Below are 23,378 nucleotides of genomic sequence, written 5' to 3' on the forward strand. Positions count from 1 at the left end.
CTTGCGATAGTTTGCTGAGAATGATGGTTTCCAGCTACATCCATGTCGGTTTTATTTTAATATATTTTTTTCGAGAGGGAGTCTTCCTCTGTCACCCAGGCTGGATTGCAGTGGTGCAATCTTGGCTCACTGCAACCTCCGCCTCCTGGGTTCAAGCAATTCTCCTGCCTCAGCCTCCCGAGTAGATGGGATTACAGGCGCCCGCCACTGCACCTGGCTAATTTTTGTATTTTTAGTAGAGACGGGATTTCACCATATTGGCCAGGCTGGTCTCAAACTCCTGACCTCGTGATCTGCTCACCTCGGCCTCCCAAAGTGCTGGGATTACAGGCATGAGCCACTGCGCCTGGCCTAAAGTACGTTTCTTATGTAATCTAATTTAGCACAATAATGTTTTGTTTCTGATTATTTTTGCTGGCATTTTATTAGTGCATATAACAACCCAGGTGCCTTTCCAGAGGTCTAAGTTGCTTGACTGGGATGTCTTACTCATTCCTTTATTTGTTCCTCCCCTCTTCTCTTGGTAGGTCGAGCTGATCCAGAGTGTATGCTGGGCCACTTGCTGAGAATACTCTTCAAGAATGATGATTTCATGAATGCAGTAGGTTTGCTTCTTACTTTTCTCCGGCGATTATCATCTGTAGATGCTGTATCTTTATTGTTTTTTCGTGAATAGTTTGCCTTCTCTTAAGGCCTTGACAAAGTTGGGAGTAGAGTTTTTTGCCAAAGTCCTGGTTGTGGCCATAATGCTTTCTCTTTGGTATGTACTTTGATATTGGTGAGGCCTCCCAAGGTATCTATGCTCATTCTTGGGCAAAATGATTTTGAATTTGAGAATATAGGGGCCTTCTTCAGTTTTTCAGTGGAAAAATAAGAGTGATGCATACAGCATGATTCTGCACTGACACTGTGGGGTATGCATTGGGCATGTAGAGGGATAGAAAGGTGCTTTCTATCTTGAGGAGGATGTGAGGAGTAAATAAGAAATACATATTTTACTCAGCTCCTGAACATAGTAATTGCTCAACAAATTGTGGCTGATAGGTTTGTTTTTGGAGGTGGGATGGCATGATGCTTGAGAACGTGGGCTTTGGGGGTCCATGTTTTGGATTTAAATCCAGCTCCATAGTTCACTGACAGACTTAAGCCTCTTCAAGCTTTATTTTCTCCCTGCCTTCTTTTTCTTTTCTTCCTTTTGAGACGGTCTGACTCTGTCACTCAGGCTGGCACAATCTTGGCTCACTGCAACCTCTGCTTTCCAGGCTCAGGTGATTTTCCTGCCTCAGCCTCCCAAGTAGCTGGGACCACAGGCGCCTGCCAACCACACCTGGCTTATTTTTTTGTATGTTTAGTAGAGATGGGCTTTCACCATGTTGGCCAGACTAGTCTCAAACTCCTGACCTCAAGTTATCCACCCACCTTGGCCTCCCAAAGTGCTGGGATTACAGACGTGAACCACTGTGCCCAGCCACAGCCGTATTTTTCTAGTCTATAAAATGGAGTTAATAGCATTTAAAACCTTTTTTGTAATCCTTGAATGAAATTAAGCATGAAGGTGCTTGGCAGAGAGCCTGGCACACGTTGAAGGCCCAGTAGGTATTAGCTATTATTATCATTTATTTATTTGCTTATTTGTTTTTTGAGACAGTTTCGCTTTTGTTGCCCAGGCTGGAGTGTAGTGGTGTGATCTCGGCTCACTGCAACCTCTGCCTCCCGGGTTCAAGTGATTCTCCTGACTCAGCCTCCCGAGTAGCTGGGACTACAAGGGATGCACTACCACGCCAGGCTAATTTTTGTATTTTTAGTAGAGACGGGGTTTCTCCATGTTGGTCAGGCTGGTCTCAAACTCCTGACTTTGGGTGATCCACCAGCCTCGGCCTCCCAAAGTTCTGGGTTTACGGGCATTGGCCACTGCACCCAGCCAGTATTAGCTATTATTGTCTGTATTATGTTGACTCATAGATTTATTTCTGTATCACCAATGTCTGTTTCTTAGTTTCAGATCACTTCCCAACTGCCTTCTAGACATTTCCTTCTGGGTATCTCCCATATAAACCTTGAATTTTACGTGTCTGACCATTCACTCCATAATCTATTTCTCTTGTTCTCTAGCTTAGTAACGATGTCCTTGTCTAGTTAGCTAGAAAGTGTCCTTTACGCCTCCAAGCTCTCTTATACAGTGAACTTACAGATGTTATTATTCCCTTCCCCTTAAACTTCACAAATCCCTCCAGTTCTGTTCTTGTCACCAGACCCCAGTTTAGCTAGATCACCGTTTAGCCAACAATTTCTTACTTGGTTACTGAAATAACATCTTCACTGGTTTCTTCTTGTCTTGTCCTCCTCTAATTCATTCTTCACTTTATAGCCCAGAAATTATGGTAACCTCTTGCTTAAAATCCATTAATGGCTTTCTGTTACCTTCAGGATAAATTTTAAGTTTCTTAGTTTGGTATAAAAACCAAATCTGTCTCTGAACTTTGTTCTCTGCAGTTTCAGTTCTTGCCTTCTGGCCCTCCTCTCCTCCAGCGTTTGCTTAGATACTTCCTTCTCGTCTTTTACATCCTGGCTTGGAATCCCTTCTTTTAAGCCTTCTCTGATTCTTCTGCAGGGGTCGTGTGCCCTCCTAGGGACTTCGGTAGCATCCTTTACTCATGGTATTACTTGTTTTCCCAACTGTCACCTCTATTGAATTACACATCTTTTCTTTGTTTTAGATAGGATCTCACTCTGAGTGCATTAGTAAGATCACTCACTGCAGCCTTGACCTCGCATGCTCAAGGATTCTCCTGCCTCAGCCTCCTGAGTAGCTGAGACCACAGGCATGTGCCACCATGCCTGGCTAATTTTTTGATTTTTTTGTAGAGACAAGATTTCACTGGGTTGCCCAGGCTGGTCTTGAACTCCTGGGCTCAAGCGATCCTCAGATTTTGGCCACCCAATGTGCTGGGATTACAGGGGTGAGCCACCACACCCAGCCTGGATAATGAATCTTGGGATGGTGGGACTGTGTCAATAATTATTTACTGTTATATGCCCAGCACAGAACATAGTACCGCTTAATATTAGAGATTCAGTAAATATTGAATAAGTGCCAAATGGAGACTTTTATTAATACATATTATTATATGTATTATATATATAATTTATTATAAAATTTGAGTTTTTATTAACCAGTGTCAAGAATATGGGGCTCATATTGCCCTGCTTATGCATTTAAAAAACTGTATATGCAGTGGTGTGGGGGCCAGATGTGATGGCTCATGCCTGTAATCCCAGTACTTGGGGAGGCTGAGGTGGGAGGATCACCTGAGGCCAGGAGTTAGAGGCTAGCTCAGGCAACATAATGAGGTCCCGTCTCTACTAAAAATTAAAAAATTAGATGGACGTGGTGGTGTGCACCTGCGGTCTCAGCTTCTTGGGAGGCTGAAGCTGGAGGATCACTTGAGACTGGGAGGTCGAGACTGCAGTGAGCCATGCTTGTGCCACTGCACTCCAGCCTAAGTGACAGAGTGAGACCCTGTCCATAAAAAAATCATGAAAAATAAAGTGTATATGGAAGGGGATAGGTTTATTTGTGGCATTTTGTTTGTTTGTTTTTTGTTTTTGTTTTTGTTTTTTTTTTTTTGGAGACAGGGTCTCATTGTTGCCCAGGCCTGAGTGCAGTGGTGATTAGGGCTCACTTCACCCTTGACTTCCTGGGCTCTGGGCATCCTCCCACCTCAGCCTCCCATGTAGCTGGGACTACAGGCATGTGCCACCATGCTTGGCTAATTTTTGTATTTTTGGTAGAGATGGGGTTTTGCCATGTTGTCCAGGCTGGTTTCAAACTCCTGAGCTCAAGTGATCTCCTGCCTTGGCTTCTCAAAGTGCTGGGATTACAAGTGTGCATCACTGGCATCAGCGTTTGAGCTTTAATTTCTATGATTGCTGAGTTGTTTTGGGGGGATTTGGCTTTAAAGCTGCAGAAGAAATTATGTGTGGTATCATCATGGCTCAGCAGGATCATAAGTGTTTATAACAATTAAAGGTTTAATTAGTAAAAGTTTAATTAGTTACATACGGTCTTCTTTCATACCCGTTAAGAAAGTAATGGGAATATGTTGCGGTTTTATTAGATGTCCTTAATTTGACTGGGTTGAATTTTAGATAAACAATATTTCTTTTTTTCTTTACAGCTGGTGAATGCATACGTGATGACAAGCCGAGAGCCCCCTTTAAACACTGCAGCTTGCAGACTCCTACTAGACATCATGCCAGGGCTGGAAACTGCTGTTGTCTTTCAAGAAAAGGTACTTAGTGAAAAGTAAAATCATAATTTTATTTTGTAATTGAATTATGATGTATTTGATTTGTCTTTATGGTTAAAATCATTGTTACAGTTTTTGTTATTCATATACTAATATATGTTATAAAAATCTAAGAAATCCTGACAGGCAATAATAAAATTATTTATTTTTTATTATCATTTTTTAAATTGAGATAGGGGCTTGCTGTATTGCCCAGTGAGCAGCTGGGCTCAAGTGATCCTCCTACTTTAGCATTTCAGATTGCTAGGATTATAGTCGTGAGCCTCTGTGCCCAGCCAAAAATTTAAAAATAGTTATTTTGACAAATACTTGTTGCTTGGGTGCTTATAGTTTTTTTTCTTTTTTTTTTTTGAGATGGTGTCTTGCTTTGTCACCCATGCTGGAGTGCAGTGGCACGATTTTGGCTCACTACAACCTCTGCCGCCCGGCTCAAGTGATTCTCCTGCCTCAGCCTCCCAAGTAGCTGGGATTACAGGCGCCCACCACCATGTCCACTTAATTTTTGTAATTTTAGTAGAGTTGGGATTTCACCATGTTGGTCAGGCTGGCCTCGAACTCCTGACCTCAGGTGATCCGCCTGCCTCGGCCTCCCAAAGTGCTGGGATTATAGGCGTGAGCCGTCGCACCTGGCCAGTATTTTTAATTTTATTTTATTTACTTTTTTTTTCTTTTTTTGAGACTGAGTCTTGCTCTGTCGCCCAGGCTGGAATGCAGTGGTGCAGTCTCAGCTCACTGCAACTTCCTCCTGGGTTCAAGCAATTCTTGTGCCTGAGCCTCCTGGGTACGTGGGATTACAGGTGTATGCCACCATGCCTGGCTAATTTTTGTATTTTTAGTAGAGACAGCATTTCACCATGTTGGCCAGGCTGGTCTCAAACTCCTGACCCAAGTGTTCCACCCTCCTTGGCCTCCCAGAGTGCTGGGATTACAGGCGTGAACTGCCGCACCTGGCCATTATAGAATTTTTTTAAATCTTGAGTTTATATGTTGTGTGGGTTGTTTTTTTTTTTTTTCTTTTTTTGAGACAGAGTCTTGCTCTTGTCGCCCAGGCTGGAGTGCAGTGGTGTGATCTTGGCTCACTGCAATTTCTGCCTCCCGGGTACAAGTGATTCTTTTGCTTCAGCCTCCAGAGTAGCTGAGACTACAGGCTCGTGCCACCATGCCTGGCAAATTTTTGTATTTTTAGTAGAGATGGGGTTTCACCATATTGGTCAGGCTGGTCTTGAACTCCTGACCTCGTGATCCGCCTGCCTCAGCCTCCCAAAGTGCTGCGATTACAGGTGTGAGCCACCGCGCCCAGCCTTTTTTTTGAGATGGAGTCTCACTCTGTTGCCCAGGCTGGAGTGAAGTGGTGAGATCACCATGGCTCACTGCAGCATTGACCTCCTGGGCTTAAGCTGTTCTCCCACCTCAGCCTTCTGAGTAGCTGGAAGTATAGGCATGTGTCACCATGCCCGGCTAATTTTTTAATTTGTAGAGACGAGGTCTCACTATGTTGCCAGGCTAGTCTCGAACTTCTGGGCTAAAACCATCTTCCTGCCTTGGCCTCCCAAAGTGCTGGGATTACAGATGTGAGACACTATGCCTGGCCCATGTGTTTCTGGAATGGATTTATGATGTTAGTCAAACTCTTACTCTTGGTGCGTGATCTTCCCAGTGATGAAGAGCTTTGTATTTGAGGAAGCCTTTCTTTCCTATTCTTCGTGGTATTTAGTATTCGTGTAGCTAATATTGGAAGATCTCTTTTGTGCTGTGTTTTGTTGTAGGGGCTTGGAATATTTTGTTAGCAACATGAGAGCTTTACATTCATGTAGGTGTTTGGGGGTGGGCAAACAAAAGTAAACTGGTAATTCCAAATAAGAGTAAGTGTTAGGAAGACAAGCAAGTGTTAAATTGATAGTGACTATGCATGTATACTTCAACTATCAAAAATTGGGGGCTGGGTAGACCAGGCGTGGTGGCTCACGCCTGTAATCTCAGCACTTTGGGAGGCTGAGGTGGGCGGATCACGAGGTCAGGAGATCGAGACCATCCTGGCTAACACGGTGAAACCCCGTCTCTACTAAAAGTACAAAAAGTTAGCCGGGCGTGGTGGTGGGTGCCTGTAGTCCCAGCTACTCGGGAGGCTGAGGCAGGAGAATGGCATGAACCTGGGAGGCGGAGCTTGCAGTGAGCCAAGATTGTGCCACTGCACTCCAGCCTGGGCGACAGAGTGAGACTCCGTCTCAAAAAAAACAAAAACAAGAAAAAATTAGGGGCTGGGCGTCGTGACTCACGCCTGTAATCCCAGCACTTTGGGAGGCCGAGGCGGGTAGATCACTTGAGGCCAGTAGTTTGAGATCAGTCTGGCCAACATGGCAAAACCCCATCTCTACAAAAAAATACAAAAATTAGCTGGGTGTGGTGGTGTGTGACTGTAGTCCCAGCTCCTTGGGAGGCTGAGGCATGAGAATCGCTTGAACCAAGGAGGTGGAAGTTGCAGTGAGATAAAATCATGCCACTACACTCCACCCTGGGTGACAGAGTGAGACTCCATCTCAAAAAATAAATAAATAAAAGAGAAAAATTAGGGCCAGGTGAGGTGGTTCATGTTTGTAATCCCAGGACTTTGTGAGGCTAAGGCAGGAGGACTGCTTGAGCCCAGGAGTTCAAGACTGGCGATGTAGCCTGGGCAATATAGCAAGACCCTGTCTCCACAAAAATAAATCATTAGCTGGGCACGGTAGCTCAGGCCTGTAGTCCCAGATGTTTGGAATGCTGAGGCGGGAGGATGGCTTCAACTCAGGAAGTAGAGGCTATGGTGAGCCCTGATCGTGCTACTGCACTCCAGCCCTGACAAGAGTGAGACAGAAAAAAAAAAATTAGTTGCTCAAGTTTTAGAAGTAATGTAAATATTTTGTATCTTAGCTTTAATAATTTGCTGTGTGAATTGGATATGCCACATAGCTTGCTTTTTTTTTTTTTTTTTGAGATGGAGTCTCGCTCTGTCGCGCAGGCTGGAGTGCAGTGGCGCGATCTCGGCCCACTGCAACCTCTGCCTCCCGGGTTCAAGCAATTCTCCTGCTTCAGTCTCGTGAGTAGCTGGGATTACAGGTGCGTGCCACCACACCTGGCTAATTTTTATATTTTTAGTAGAGATGGGGTTTCTCCATGTTGGTCAGGCTGGTCTCAAACTCCCGACCTCAGGTGATCTGCCCGCCTTGGCCTCCCAAAGTGCTGGGATTACAGGTGTGAGCCACTGTGCCTGGCCACTTGCTTTATTTTTAAAGCTATTAAAATTTTAATCTTCTTAAACACTCTGGAAATCTTTTTTTTTCTTTCTTTTGAGAACAGGTTAAAAGAAAAGCTCACTGTATCCTCGATCTCCTTGTCTCAAACCATTCTCCTGCCTCAGCCTCCCAAGTAGCTAGGATCATAGGCAAGTGCCACCATGCCCGGCTAATTTTTTAAAAATCTTTTGTAGAGGTGAGGTCTCCCTATGTTGCCCGGGCTGGTCTCACACTCTTGGGCTCAAGCAGTCCTCCCACCTCAGCCTCCCAAAGTGCTGGGATTATAGGAATGAGCTATTGCACCCAGCCTGGAAGTCTTATTATAGTTAAGTGTATGACCCAAATGAAAGATCTTGATTCTTATTTAGCTTTTAAGAAAATTCATATTAACTTTTATTGCAGAATAATTGTGCCACATAAAGTATTTTAGAGAATAACATTGTGATTAACGTTATAATTTGCAGTATCGCTTATAGACTAAAATCTCCAGTTAGCAACCCCCGTGTGAGACTGGAAGAATCTGTCTTTGTAAAAAAATTTTAATATGGATTATTTTGAAAATCAGGATGATAAAAGCATTTATGGCAATATATTTGTATACTCAAGGTTTATCTAAGATTACAGAATTTTTTTTTTTTTTTTTTGAGGCAGAGCCTAACTCTGTTGCCCAGGCTGGAGTGCAATAGTGTGATCTCGGCTCACTGCACCCTCCGCCTCCTGGGTTCAGGTGATTCTCCTGCCTCAGCCTCCTGAGTAGCTGGGATTACAGGTACCCGCCACCACGCCCAGCTAATTTTTTAAATGTTTTTATTAGAGATGGGATTTCACCACGTTGGCCAGGCTGGTCTTCAACTCCTGACCTCAGATGATTCGTCCGCCTCGGCCTCCCAAAGTGCTGGGACTACAGGCGTGAGCCACTGCGCCCAGCCGATTACAGATGATTTAACTGGGCTTTTTGAAAATTTCCATGTTGTCCTTGTAGGAAAATCATCTCTGTTTCTTTATAGTTTCATCATTGTAGATCTGGAAAGAAATGAATGCCCTTTGGCGGTTAGAAACACTATTTAAGGGAAATTATGAATAATAAAGCTTTCTGCAAGAACAGTTTTATCGTTTCCTAATTAATGGTTTATTGGGAGAAGTGACTTATTCCATTGTGCATTAGATTGGAAATTGTCTTGAATCCAGTGTTTAGAGAACAGATTGCAAGCCTCTTTCATATTGTGTTACTTGATTACATGATGATCTGTACCCTTCAGAAGTATCCTATGCAGCTTTTTTAAATGAATCAGTATTTCTTAAGATATTTTAATTATAGCAATTAATGAGTCAGAAATCATTATTTCTCAACAAATTGGCTATTGGTGTTCCTCAAAAGTTATAATTAAGACTTACTCAGCCTGGATAACCTAAGGAGACCTCATTTACAAAGAGATGGAGTCTCTTTGTGGGTGTACTGGTGCACACTGTGGTCTCAGCTGCTTGGGAGGCTGAGGTAGGAAGATTGCTTGGGTCCAGGAGGTGGACGCTGTAGTGAACTGTGATTGTGCCACTTGCTTTCCAGCCTGGGAGACAGAGCGAGACCCCATCTCAAAAAAGAAAAGAAAAAGACTTATTGCTCTAGGACAGTGTTTTTCAAATTTTGTGAAACATAGTAACATGTACTTTTTTTTAAACCTTGAAACCTAGTCCATACATTATATGTATGAAAAAGAAGTTTTAAAAACACTGTTTACTCTTTGTGCAATTCATTCTGATACTTTTTTACTTTATTTCTTTTTTAAAATGCTGGTTCAGTGTACTAAGTTGATTTTATTCAGCCACTGTTTTTAAAAAGTTGTTGACTTTTACTTTCAGAGATATTGAAAAAAAGCTTTACGATCTTTTTTTTTTTTTTTTGAGACAGAGTTTTGCTCTTGTTGCCCAAGCTGGAGTGCAACGGCACGGTCTCAGCTCACTGCAACCTCTGCCTCCCAGGTTCAAGTGATTCTCCTGCCTCAGCCTCCCGAGTAGCTGAGATTACATGCACCTGCCACCATGTCCAGCTAATTTTTTGTATTTTTGGTAGAGATGGGGTTTCACCATGTTAGCCAGGCTGGTCTCAAACTCTTGACCTCAGGTGATCCACCTGTCTCGGCCTCCCATAGTGCTGGGATTACACCTGACCTAAAATCTATTTATTTTTATTTTTTAAATATATATGAAAAAATAGAGACAGAGTCTCATTATGTTGCCCAGGCTGGTCTTGAACTCCTGAGCTCAAATGATCCTCCCCGGCTTGGTTTCCCAAGGTGCTGGCATTACAGGCATGAGCCACTCTGTCTGGCCTAAAATTTATTTTTATTTAAAATTATTTAGCTGCAGGCTGGGCAACATGGTGAGACCCCATCTGTAAATAAATAAATAAATAAATATAAATATAAATATAAATATAAATATATATATATATATATATATATATATATATATATATGCTGAATGTGGTGGCACATGGCTGTAGTCCTGGCTAGTTGAGAGGTTGAGGCAGGAGGATTGCTTCAGCACAGGAGTTCGAGGTTGCAGTAAGTTATGATTATGTCGCTGCATTCCGGCCTGGGTGACAGAGTGAGACCTTGTCACTAAAAAAAAAAAAAAAAAAAGAATTTCCTTTTTATATTGTTCATTGCTAGTGTATAGAAATGCAACTGATTTTTGTATGTTGATTTTGTATCCTATAACTTTGCTGAATGTGTTACTTAACTGACAGGTTTTTTCGTGTATGGAGTCTTTAGGGTTTTATACATATAAGATCATGTCATTTGCCAACAAAGGTAATCTTACTTCTTACTCTCTAATCTGGATTCCTTTAATTTCCTTTTTTATGTCTAATTACTCTCACTAGAACTTCCAGTACTATGTTTAATAGAAGTGGCAAAAGTGGACACCTTGACCAGGTGTGGTGGCTCACGCCTGTAACCTCAGTACTTTGGGAGGCCGAGGTGGGAAGATCGCTTGTGCTCAGGAGTTCAAGACCATCCTGGAAAACATAGTGAGACCTTGTCTCTTAAAAAATAAGTGGACATCTTTTTCTTGATCTTAAGGGAATGCCTTTCAGTCTTTCACCGTTAAGTATGATATTAGCTATGAGTTTTCATAAATGGCCTTTATTATGCTGATGTTTCTTTCTAGAATCTAGTTTATTGTTTTTTCATTATAAAGTATTGACTTGTCAACATTTTTTTGGTATCAGTTGCAATGGTTATGTGGTATGTTGAACTATCTTTGAATTCCTGAGATATAGTTTATTTAGTCATGATGTATAGTCCTCTTATGCTGCTGAATTCATTTTCCTAGTATTTTGTTGAGGATTTTTATAACTATAGTCATGAGTGATATATTGGTCTGTAGTTTTCTTTTCTCATAGTGTCTTTAGCTTTGGTAATGCTGGCATCATAAAATGAGTTAGGAAGTGTTACCTTCCAGTCAATTTTTGGGAAGAGTTATGAGAAGGATTGGTGTTAATTCTTCTTTATTTAATTATTTAGAGAGATGGGTCTGGTTTTGCTGCTTAAGTTTGTCTAGAACTCCTAGCCTTAAGTGATCCTCCTGCCTTAGCCTCTCAAATTGTTGGGATTACAGGCATAAGCCACCGTACCCGGCTTTAATTCTTCTTTAAATGTTTCATAGAATTTACTATGAAGTCGTCGTGTCCTGGCTTTTTCTGTTTTGGGAAGTTTTTGATTATTGATTCAATTTCCTTACTACTTATAGGTCTATTTAGTTTTTCTGTTTCTTTATGAGTCAGTTTTGGTAGATTTGTCCATTTTATCTTGGTTATCCAATTTGTTGTTGTACAACTGTATATAGTATTCTCTTATAAATCTTTTTATTTCTATAAAGTTGGTAGTAATGAGGCCTGTTTCATTTCTGATCCTAGTAATTTGAGTCCTCTCTTTTATTCTTGACCTGTCTTGCCAAAAGTTTGTCAATTTTGTTGATCTTGAAGAACTTTTAGTTTCATTGACTTTCTGTATTTTTCTATTCTCTATTTCATTTTTCTCCACTATAATCTTTATTATTTCTTTTGCTAGCTTTGAGTATTGTTTTTTTCTGGTGGCATATGGCATAAGGCATAGTTAGGCCTAGTTCCTAATTTGATTTGAGATCTTTCTTCTTTTTTAATTGCATGTGTTTGCCGCTATAAATATCATTCTGGCCGAGTGCAGTGGCTCACGCCTGTAATCCCAGCGCTTTGGGAGGCCGAGATGAGTGGATCACCTGAGGTCAGGAGTTTGAGAGCAGCCTGGGCAACATGGTGAAACCCCATCTCTACTAAAAATACAAAATTAGCCAGGTGCGATGGCATGTGCCTGTAGTCCCAGCTACTTGGGAGGTTGAGGCAGGAGAATTACTCGAACTTGGGAGGCAGAGGTGGCAGTGAGCCAAGACTGTGCCATTGCACTCCAGCCTGGGCAACAAGACCAAAACTGCATCTCAAAAAAAAGAGAAATAAATAAATAAATATCATTTTAACCACCGCCTTTGCTACATTCCATAGGTTTTGGTATGGTTGTGTTTTCATTTGTCCAAAGTGACTTTCTAATTTCCCTTGTGATTTCTTTGACTCATTAGTTATTCAGGAGTGATGTTTAATTTCCATGTATTTGTGAATATTATAGTTTTCTAATATTGTTGATTTCTAGTTTCATTCCGTTGTGACTAGAAAAGATTGTGAGATTTCAATCTTTTTAAATTTATTAAGACTTGTGGCCTAACATATGGTTTACTCTGGAAAAAAAAACGTAAAAGAACATGGAAAAAGTTCTATGTGTACTCGAGAAGACTGTAATCTACTGTCGTTGGGTGGAGTTTTCTGTGTACATCTTTTAGGTTCAATGGCTTATAGTGTTGTTCAAGTTCTCTGTTTCCTTATTGAGCTTCTGTCTGGTTGTCTTAATTGTAATTGAAAGTGAGGGGTACAGAGTTTTTGTTTGCATAATGAAGAAGTTCGAAAATAGATACTATACTGGTAATACTTATTTAACATTGTGAATGTACTTAGTTCTACTGAATTACACTCTTCAAAATGGTTAAACTATTGGATGTAAAATAAGGAATCAGAACTCTAAGAAAAGTCCAAGACTCTATGAAAAAACAAAAATTATAGTTATGGAATTTAAAAACTTAGTAAATGAGCTGGGTATAGGGATGCATGCTTATAGTCTCAGTTGCTCAGGAGGCTGAGACAGAAGGATCCCTTGAGGCTAGGAGTTCAAGATCAGCCTGGGCAACGAAGTGAGACCCCTGTCTCTATGAGTTAGAGTGAAGTTTAAACAGAGCTGAAGATACAATTAATGAACTGGAAGATCTGACAGGATAACTAATAATGAAGCTCCTAGAAATGAGAGATGAAAAATACGAAAGAAGTTGAAACATGGACTTAGAATTAGAAAGTTCAAAATATCTAAAGGGAGTTTCAGGTAGAGGGAGTAGAGAGATGAGAAAGGACAAAGGCACATTCAGAGAGATGACAGCATTCAGACAGATGACAGTAGAATTTTAAGAATTAACAAAAGACATCACCATTCAGATTCAGGAAGTACAGTGAAGATTACCAAAGAGAAGATCTTAAAAGCAACTAGAGTAAAAAAAAATTCCTGCAAATAATCAAACAGAGCAAACTTTGCCACAGCGGCAGTAGAGGTCAGAAGATAGTAGAAAATATCCTCAGTGTCTGTCTGTAAACATAGAATTTTTTTTTTTTTTAATTGAGTCAGAGTCTTGCTCGGTCGCCCAGGTTGGAATGCGGTGGTGTGATGTCAGTTCACTGCAACTCTGCCTCCTGGGTTCAAGCGATTCTCCTGCCTCAGCCTCCTGAGTAGCTGGGATTATAGACGTGTGCCACCACACCTGGCTAATTTTTGTATTTTTAGTAGAGATGTGGTTTCGCCATGTTGACCAGGCTGGTCTCGAACTCCTGACCTCATGTGATCCACCCGCCTCGGCCTCCCAAAGTGCTGGGATTATAGGCATGAGCCACTGTGCCTGGCCTGGAAACCTAGAACTGTTAATCAAAAGAAACAGTTTAGGAAGACAAAAGGTGGAACAAAATTCTTCATAACATGTCAGTGGAAGAGAATAGATATAATTAATATTTTAAGTTTGTTATACTGTTTGGAAAAAGGGCACAAAGAAATATGCTGAAAATACATGGTAAATATATTCTATATCAGTAGAAATTTTACAACAAAATTTCCAAAAATGTGTTCTTCAGAGTAGTTTTTTTTTTTTTTTTGAGAGACAGTCTTGCTCTGTCACCTAGATTGGAGTGCAGTGGCGCAATCTCAGCTCACTGCAACCTCTGCCTTACAGGTTCAAGTGATTCTCATGCCTCAGCCTCCCGAAAAATTGGAACTACAAGCACGTGCCTCTGTACCCAGCCAATTTTTGTAATTTTAGTGGAGACGGGGTTTCACCATGTTGGCCAGGAGGCTGGTCTCGAACTCCTGACCTCAAGTGATCCACCTGCCTTGGCCTCCCAAAGTGCTAGGATTACAGGCATGAGCCACCATGCCCAGCCCATAGTAGGAATTTTTAGAAAATGGTCAAAACTTTTGGTTATGTATAGAAGAATGAGCTGATGACTTTTTGGAAGAATTTAAGAAAAAGAAAATATTGTTTCTAAAAATATTTAAAACGTTTTATTATTATTATTTTTGAGACAAAGTTTTGTTCTTGTTGGCCAGGCTGGAGCGCAGTGGCGCGATCTCGGCTCACTGCAACCTCCGCCTTCCAGGCTCAGCGATTCTCCTGCCTCAGCCTCCTGAGTAGCTGGGATTACAGGCGCCTGCCACCGTGCTGGGTAATTTTTGTATTTTTATTAGAGATGGGGGTTTCACCATGTTGACCAGGCTGGTCTTGAACTCCTGTCCTCAAGGTGATCCACCCTTCTTGGACTCCTAAAGTGCTGGGATTACAGGTGTGAGCCACCGTGCACGGCCAGTATTTTTTTTTTTTTAATTTTTAAATTTATTTTTGTTTTTATTCTTTTTAGGGATGGGGTCTTGCTTTGTCACCCAGGCTGGAGTGCAGTGGCGCAGTCCTAGCTCACTGCAGCCTTGAACTCCTGGGCTCAAGTGATCTTCCTGCCTCAGCCTCCCAAGTAGCTTGGACTATAGGCGTCCACCACCATGCCCAGCTAATTTTTAAATTTTGTTTTTGTGGAGATGGGGTCTTGCTACGTTGCCTAGGCTGGTCTCAAACTCCTTACTTCAAACACCTGACTTCAAGTAATCCTCCTGCATTGGTTTCCCAAAGCATTAGGATTACAGGCATAAGCCACTGCTCCCAGCCTTAAGTACGCTTATAAGAAAATTAAGAACTTGGCCGGGTGCAGTGGCTCACACCTGTAATCCCAGCTCTTTGGGATCTGAGTAGGAGGTGGGCGGATCCCCTGAGGTCAGGAGTTCAAGACCAGCTTGGCCAACATGGTGAAACCCCGTCTCTACTAAAAATACAAAAATCAGCTGGGTGTGGTTGGTGTGCACCTGTAATCCCAGCTACTCGGGAGGCCAAGGCAGGAGAAACGCTTGAACCTGAGAGGTGGAGGTTGCAGTGAGTCGAGATTGCGCCACTGCACTCCAGCCTGGGTGACAGAGCAAGACTCTGTCTCAAAAAAAAAAAAAAAAAAGAACTTGTGTTTAGCAAAAGACACTGGCAAAAGCAAGAGTACTTCACAGAAGCAAAAGCCTGAATGGTCAACACACAAATGAAAAAATGTGGAACTTATTTAATAAACAAGGAAATTCAAATTAAATGAAATGCTATTTTTACAACCATCAGACTGATAGTGGTAGTGTTGGCAAAGATGTGGAAAAACGAAGATAACTTTTATTCACTGTTGGTGGAAATGTGAATTGTTGCAATCACTTTGGAAAAATTTGGCCTCATCTAGTAAAGTTCAGCATGCACATACCCTGTGACCTAGCAGTTCTCTTCCTAGGTTTGTATGTTAGATGTTTGGCTAGCACAAATGTAGTTTATATCACCATTATTGGTCAAGCGAATAAAATAACAGAGTATGGCAGTGAAGAGCATCTGTAGGTACACTGTCTAGGTTCACATCCTAGCTCTGCCACTAGTTTTGTAACTTTTGGTTCACTAGCCTCACTGATTCATTTTCCTCATCTGCAAATACAGTACCTGCCCAATCATACAGGCTTGATAGGAGGATGAGATAAATTAATATTTGTAGACTGGCCGGGCGCGGTGGCTCAAGCCTGTAATCCCAGCACTTTGGGAGGCCGAGGCGGGCGGATCACGAGGTCAGGAGATCGAGACCATCCTGGCTAACAGGGTGAAACCCCGTCTCTACTAAAAATACAAAAAAATTAGCCGGGCGTGTTGGCGGGCGCCTGTAGTCCCAGCTACTCGGGAGGCTGAGGCAGGAGAATGGCGTGAACCCCGGGAGGCGGAGCTTGCAGTGAGCCGAGATCGCGCCACTGCACTCCAGCCTGGGGGACAGAGCAAGACTCCGTCTCAAAAAAAAAAAAAAAAAAAATATTTGTAGACTGTCTTGAGTGCTATTTAAGTGTGCTACATGCAGCAATATAGATGAATCTCAAAAACATATATTGAGTAAAAAATAAGTTGCAGCAAAATATATACACTATCACAATTTATGTAGTTCAAAAGCATATAGCAGTTAACAAAGTTTAACAAGAAAATTCTTAAAATTTAGGAGTGTTTAAACCGCCTTGCAGGAGATGGCATAAGGAGGGGCACATGGGAGGTTTCTATTTCTTTAAAATTTTTTCTTTTTAAATCTGTGATCTGGAAAAGGTAAAAAAAAATATTATTTATTTTTATTTTATGTTTTTATCAATCTTGGCCTACAGGAGGTTTCTATTTTTTAAGCTGGGTAGTAGGACATAAGTGATTTTCAAGTTCTTTGGACCACACATGTTTATATGTATTCTATTTCATAATGAAATGTAATTAAAAATAAGTTTGGGGGCCGGGCGTGGTGGCTCACGCCTGTAATCCCAGCACTTTGGGAGGCCAAGGTGGGCGGATCACGAGGTCAGGAGATTGAGACCATCCTGGCTAACACGGTGAAACCCTGTCTCTACTAAAAATACAAAAAATTAGCCGGGCGTGGTGGTGGGCGCCTGTAGTCCCAGCTACTCGGGAGGCTAAGGCAGGAGAATGGTGTGAACCTGAGAGCGGAGCTTGCAGTGAGCCGAGATTGTGCCATTGCACTCTAGCCTGGGCGACAGAGCAAGACTCTGTCTCAAAAAAATAAATAAATAAAAATAAATAAAATAAGTCTGGGAGGCCAGGCATGGTTTCTCATGCCTGTAATCCCAGCACTTTGGGAGGCCGAGGTGGGCGGATCACTTGAAGTCAGGAGTTTGAGACCAGCCTGGCCAACACAGCGAAACTCCGTCTCTACTAAAAAATACAAAAATTAGCTGGCTGTGGTGGCACATGCCTATAGTCCAAGGTACTCAGGAGGCTGAGGCAGGAGAATCACTTGAACCTGGGAGAAGGAGGTTGCAGTGAGCCAAGATTGCACCACTGCACTCCAACCTGGGCGACAGAGTGAGACTTTTTTTTTTTTTTTTTTTAAAAAGAAGGTTCTAGTATGTGGGGCTAAATTAAACACTACTTTGATGGAGCACCTCTCAGAACGTTAATATATTACCTGTGCTTTGTGAGCTTCTATGAGAGGTACTTTCAGTGATCCCCAGTTGATCATGGAGCCTTTTGGGAGTTAACACCTAGATTAGGACTATATTCTGGGGATTGTTAATTTTTAGCTTGAGTTTTATTTATTTTTTAATTAATTTTTTCTCACTGCAAAGACCTGAAAGAGATAGCTTGAGTTTTATTGGCTGAATAGGCTCCTATTGCACAGATACTTTATATAACTAAGGAACCTATTGGATGCTGTAGTAGTACTTTTTTTACTCTTACAAACATTGAAATATTAAAATTTTTTTCATGAGACTGAAATCTTTGCTTATATTGTTAATCATGAACTTGGGCTTTTTCCGAAATTTACTATTTAATTTCCTTTACTATAGGAGGGAATTGTCGAGAATCTTTTCAAATGGGCCCGAGAGGCCGATCAACCATTGAGGACATATTCTACTGGACTGTTAGGAGGTGCTATGGAAAATCAAGACATTGCTGCCAACTATAGAGATGAAAATTCACAGCTGGTAAGGACTGTGTTAGAATAAATTTTTATATAAGATGGGACAGTATTCACAAGTTCTTTCTTGTTATTTGAATCTGAATAAGTAGATCATACTGATTACCTTGTACTGGAGCATGGCTATAATTTCAATATTAGTTTCCATAAGAGTTTTTTAAAATTGAAAATAGCTGTTTTTTTTTTTTTTTTTTTTTTGAGACGGAGTCTTGCTTTGTTGTCTGGGTTGGAGTGCAGTGACGCTATCTCGGCTCATTGCAACCTCCACCTCCCAGGTTCAAGTAATTCTCCTGCCTCAGCCTCCTGAGTAGCTGGGATTACAGGTGCCCGCTACCAGGACCAGCTAATTTTTTGTATTTTTAGTAGAGACAGGGTTTCACCATGTTGGTCAGGCTGCTCTTGAACTCCTGACCTCATGATCCACCCGCCAAGGCCTCCCAAAGTGCTGGGATCACAAGTGTGAGCCACCGTGTCCAGCAGAAAATAGCTACTTCTAATCTTGTCAAGGATGATGACATTGTATGCCAATAAAGAATAGTAACATTCCCTGTTTCCCTTTCTACCATTTGTATTATGAAAATTTTCAAACATGTAGTAAAATTGAAAGCATTTTACAGTGAACAACTACATATATACATCACCTAAGTTGATTGTGAACACTTATAATATCCATCCATCTGCCCTTTTTTTTTTTTTTTGCCTCCCCCCCATCAACTTTTAAGTTCTGGGGTGCCTCTGCAGGATGTGCACGTTTAGTACATAGGTAAACATGTGCCATGGTGATTTGCTGCACAGATCAACCCATCACCTAAGTATTAGGCCCAGCATCCATTAGCTAGTCTTCCTGATTTCTCTTCCACTCCCCTTCGACAGGCCCCAGTGTGTATTGTTCCCCGCAATGTGTCCCTGTGTTCTCATTGTTCATTTCCCACTTATAAGTGAGAGCATGTTGTGTTTAGTTTTCTTTTCCTGTATTAGTTTGCTGAGGATAACAGCTTCCAAGTGCCCTTCCTTTTATCTATCTACTATTCTAATTTTAAAAACGCAATTCAAAGTAAAGTGCACACATAATCCCTCTTTTTTTTTTTATTTTTTTATTTGAGACGGAGTTTCACTCTTGTTGCCCAAGCTGGAGTGCAATGGCACGATCTTGGCTCACTGCAACCTCCGCCTCCCGGGTTCAAGCAATTCTCCTGCCTCAGCCTCCCCAGTAGCTGGGATTACAGGCGAGCACCTCCACGCCCGGGAAATTTTTTGTATTTTTAGTAGAGACGGGGTTTCACCATGTTGGCCAGGCTGGTCTCAAACTCCTGATCTCAGGTGATTCGTCCATCTTGGCCTCCCAAATTACTAGGATTACAGGCATGAGCTACTGTACCTGGCCATCCCTCTCTCTTTAAAATGAAACACAGTACCACTTTATAGGGTTGGCCCAAAAACTATGTACTTAAAAAGGAACTTGAAAAATGATAATGTAGTTATGTATAATATACATGGCAATATCTAATGGAATACAACCTACAGTAGATAAAAGTTTGAGAAACTTTCATCTTTGGTTTTCAAAGACACATTACAAAAATCATGAATATATCTAATTTCTGCCCCTTCAGGTGTGATGGTCCAGGTCAACTTGACCCAAACAGATCAGTTGTCAATGATGTATTTTATGTGCAAATCTTCTGGTTTGGATTCTCTGGAAAATTTTATGAGGAACAATACTTAGCTGTTACTTATTTCATCAACTTATAGGAATCAAAGCAACACATTTATCAAATTGTTGCTATTACCAGGCCTTGGGCTCACTGCATGAGTCTCCAGTTATTATGTGGAAATAAGAATTATTAAGGATTACTTAATCCTTAATAAAGAGGCACCCCCTTTTTCTCCAATTATCTGTTGATAGGTGGCAATAGTGCTTCGAAGACTGAGGGAGCTACAGCTACAGGAAGTGGCTTTGCGGCAGGAAAACAAGCGTCCCAGTCCACGGAAGCTCTCTTCTGAACCCCTTTTGCCTCTGGATGAGGAGGCTGTGGATATGGACTATGGTGACATGGCTGTAGATGTAGTGGATGGAGACCAAGAGGAAGCTTCTGGAGACATGGAGATCTCCTTTCATCTTGATTCAGGCCACAAGACCAGTAGCAGAGTGAACTCAACAACCAAACCTGAGGATGGAGGATTAAAGAAAAACAAGTCAGCAAAACAGGGTGACAGAGACAACTTTAGGAAAGCCAAGCAAAAGTTGGGTTTCTCATCTTCTGATCCAGATCGTATGTTTGTTGAGCTGTCTAATAGCAGCTGGTCAGAAATGTCTCCCTGGGTGATTGGCACCAATTATACCCTTTATCCTATGACTCCTGCTATCGAGCAGCGACTTATTCTCCAATATTTGACTCCTCTAGGAGAATATCAGGAGGTAAGCTTATTGGGAAGAGTACTGTTCACATGTAGGAATTATTGTGTTCATTTCTGTGTTATTTTATGGTAGTATTTTATACAAAGATATATTCTAACTCTACCACAAACAAGGCTTTGCATGAAATGGTTCCAAGTCTTATGCAGGTCATTCCTGATATGGTCTATTTGATTAAAGTGCATTTACACATTTATCTTCACAGGGAGGGAGGAAGAGGTGCATCATTTCTTCAGGCTTCTATCCTCAAAGAGTGGAATAGGAAATACATGAAAATAAAGCCAAAATTTAAGACTTGTATTTGGTGTTCATTTCAGCTACTTCCCATATTCATGCAACTTGGATCACGGGAGCTGATGATGTTCTATATTGACCTGAAGCAAACTAATGATGTCCTGCTTACATTTGAGGCACTAAAGGTAAAGTTCTTAAAAGTATTGGGTCACTGGGGATTTTTTAAAAACTTTATTTTTTTTTTAAATTTAAGATGGAGTCTCACTCTGTCGCCCAGGCTGGAGTGCAGTGGCACGATCTCGGCTCACTGCAACCTCCGCCTCCTGGGTTCAAGTGATTCTCCTGCCTCAGCCTCCCGAGTAGCTGGGATTACTGGCACATGCCACCGTGCATGGCTGATTTTTATATTTTTAGTAGAGACGGGGTTTCACTTGGCCAGGCTGGGCTCAAACTCCTCACCTCAAGTGATCTGCCCGCCTTGGCCTCCCACAGTGCTGGGATTACAGGCGTGAGCCACTGCACCTGGTGAAGCTTTATTTATTTATTTTTAGAGATAGGTCTCACTCTGTCACCCAGGCTGGAGTGCAATGGGGTGATCATAGCTCACTGTGGCTTTGACCTCCTAGGCTCAAGTAATCCTCCTGCCTCAGCCTCCTGAGTAGCTGAGACAAGTGCATGCCATCATGCTTAGCTAATTTTTAAAAAATTTTTGTAGAGACAGTCTTGCTATGTTGCCCAGGCTGGTCTTAAACTGTACTGAAGCAATCCTCCTGCTTTGGCCTCCCAAAGTACTAGGATTATAGGTATGAGCCACCATACCCTGTGTCACTGAGCATTTTATTGACAGAGATGTGCCTGTGTGTTTTAGCATGTAATTTCTCTGCATTTTATTGCTCAGGGTATTTCTATAGCCAGATGCATCAGAATAGTAACAATCAAAACATTCTTGTTTAGACAGAAGAGAGGAGGCTTACTGAGTATCTCTACAGAAACTTAGGTGTTAATCTAAAAGGCTGAATGTTGAGATAAAAAGTGGATCTAGACATGGGGTGGCCTCAGTTATTCTTACTGAATAGGAGAGGAAAAACTATGAAATAGTGCTTGCTTATGCCCTACTTTTTAGATATTACCTGTATCAGCTAACAACAATTTTTTCTTTTTTTCTTTTTTGAGATGGAGTCTCGCTCTGTTGCTCAGGCTGGAGTGCAGTGGTGTGATTTCTGCTCACTGGAACCTCCGCTTCCTGGGTCAAGCAATTCTCCTGCCTCAGCCTCCTGAGTAGCTAGGATTACAGGTGCCCGCCACCATGCCTGGCTAATTTTTTGTATTTTTAGTAGAGATGGGGTTTCACCATGTTGGCGAGGCTGGTCTTGAACTCCTGACCTCAAGTGAACCACTCGCCTCGGTCTCCCAGAGTGTAGGGATTACAGGAGTGAGCCATCACGCCCGGCCACAGAAATTCTTTCTAAACTATGTACATATTGTATAATGTAAAATTACCTAGGGTTAACAAAATATAAACCAGAAAATGAGTAATGAAATAGCAGACAGAATTAGCTGGGCATGATGGCAGGTACCTGTAATCCTAGCTACTCAGGAGGCTGAGGTGGGAGAATCGCTTGAACTCGGGAGGCGGAGGTTGCAGTGAGCAGAGATTGTGCCATTGTACTCCAGCCTGAGCAACAGAGTGAGACTCTGTCTCAAAAAAAAAAAAAAAATAGAAATAGCAGACAGGCCAGGCATGTTAGCTCACGCCTATAATCCCGGCATTTGGGAGGCTGAGGCAGGAGGATAGCTTGAGCCGAGGAGTTTGAGACCAGCTTAGTCAACATGGGAGACCTGGTCTCTATAAAAAATACAAAAATTAGCCTGGCATGGTATCTTGCACCGATAATCCCAGCTACTCAGGAGGCTGCGGCATGAGAATCATTTGAACCCGGGAGGCGGAGGTTGCAGTGAGCCAGGATCACTAGGGTGAGCCTGAGCGACAGGGCGAGACTGTCTCTGAAAAAAACAAAACAGGCAGACCCTTGAACTCAGTAAAGATTTCAAAGGGGCTAAACATAGGAGGGCAAGTAAGTCTAATTCACAAGGTCCACACTTAATTCAAGGTGACTAAGCTGATCTGAATGGAGAGAGATAGTTGAATGAATAACAGTGTAGCTATCATACAGTTCTCCTCAATAGGTAACTGTTGAGAGATGAGGTCATTAAAATTACTTTTTAAAAAAATATATAACACTTCGGCGTGGCGCAGTGGCTCATGCCTGTAATCCGAACACTTTGGGAGGCTGAGGCAGGTGGATCACCTGAGGTCAGGAGTTTGAAACCAGCCTAACCAACATGGAGAAACCCCGTCTCTACTAAAAATGCAAAATTAGCTGGGTGTGGTGGCACATGCCTATAATCCCAGCTACTCGGGAGGCTGAGGCAGGAGAATCGCTTGAACCCAGGAGGTGGAAGTTGCAGTGATCCGGGATCGTGCCATTGCGCTCCAGCCTGGGCAATAACAGCGAAACTCCAAAACTCTGTCTCAAAAAAAAAAAAAAAAGTGTGACACAAACAACATTGTAACAGTCCTGAAAGCCAAAAGAAAATAATATTCACAGTCTCACTTATAATAAAATAACTTTTTATTTTTGTGCTTCATTCTAATCTTTATTAATAGACACAGTTGCTTTGAAAATAATTGTTAGCTAGACTTTACAATTTAACTTCACTTGTATCCTAAGAATGTTTACATGCAGCTGTATGGTTGTTCTATACAAATTAGATGCTCTGTAATTTTCTTATTTTAGTTTTGTGAGATACCTATGCTGTTTTTTTTTTTTTTGTTACAAAGGACATGGCAGAGAACATCTTTGCATATGATTTTGAGGTTATTTTCTTTGAATTTCTACTGCTTAGAACAGGGACTGGTATATGGTAAGCAATCAACAAATAGTAGTCACTTA

General features: G+C 41.7%; 1 protein-coding gene across 2 annotated transcripts in view; it reads left to right on the forward strand.

The window, feature by feature from the left end:
- Positions 1-23,378, forward strand: part of DCAF1 (DDB1 and CUL4 associated factor 1) — a 97,231-nt gene that overhangs the window by 32,517 nt on the left and 41,336 nt on the right. Inside the window, exons 4-8 of one of the 2 annotated variants that reach the window (XM_012498720.2) lie at positions 528-601; positions 4,179-4,292; positions 17,647-17,784; positions 19,681-20,193; positions 20,508-20,609. In XM_012498720.2, the coding sequence (XP_012354174.1) occupies positions 528-601; positions 4,179-4,292; positions 17,647-17,784; positions 19,681-20,193; positions 20,508-20,609 (941 nt within the window). The remainder of the gene's footprint in view (positions 1-527; positions 602-4,178; positions 4,293-17,646; positions 17,785-19,680; positions 20,194-20,507; positions 20,610-23,378) is intronic. The other variant, XM_030811676.1, reaches the window with a different exon arrangement.

The sequence above is a fragment of the Nomascus leucogenys genome, chromosome 4 (genome assembly GCF_006542625.1).
Source record: "Nomascus leucogenys isolate Asia chromosome 4, Asia_NLE_v1, whole genome shotgun sequence".
In the NCBI taxonomy this organism is placed as follows: Eukaryota; Metazoa; Chordata; class Mammalia; order Primates; family Hylobatidae; genus Nomascus; species Nomascus leucogenys.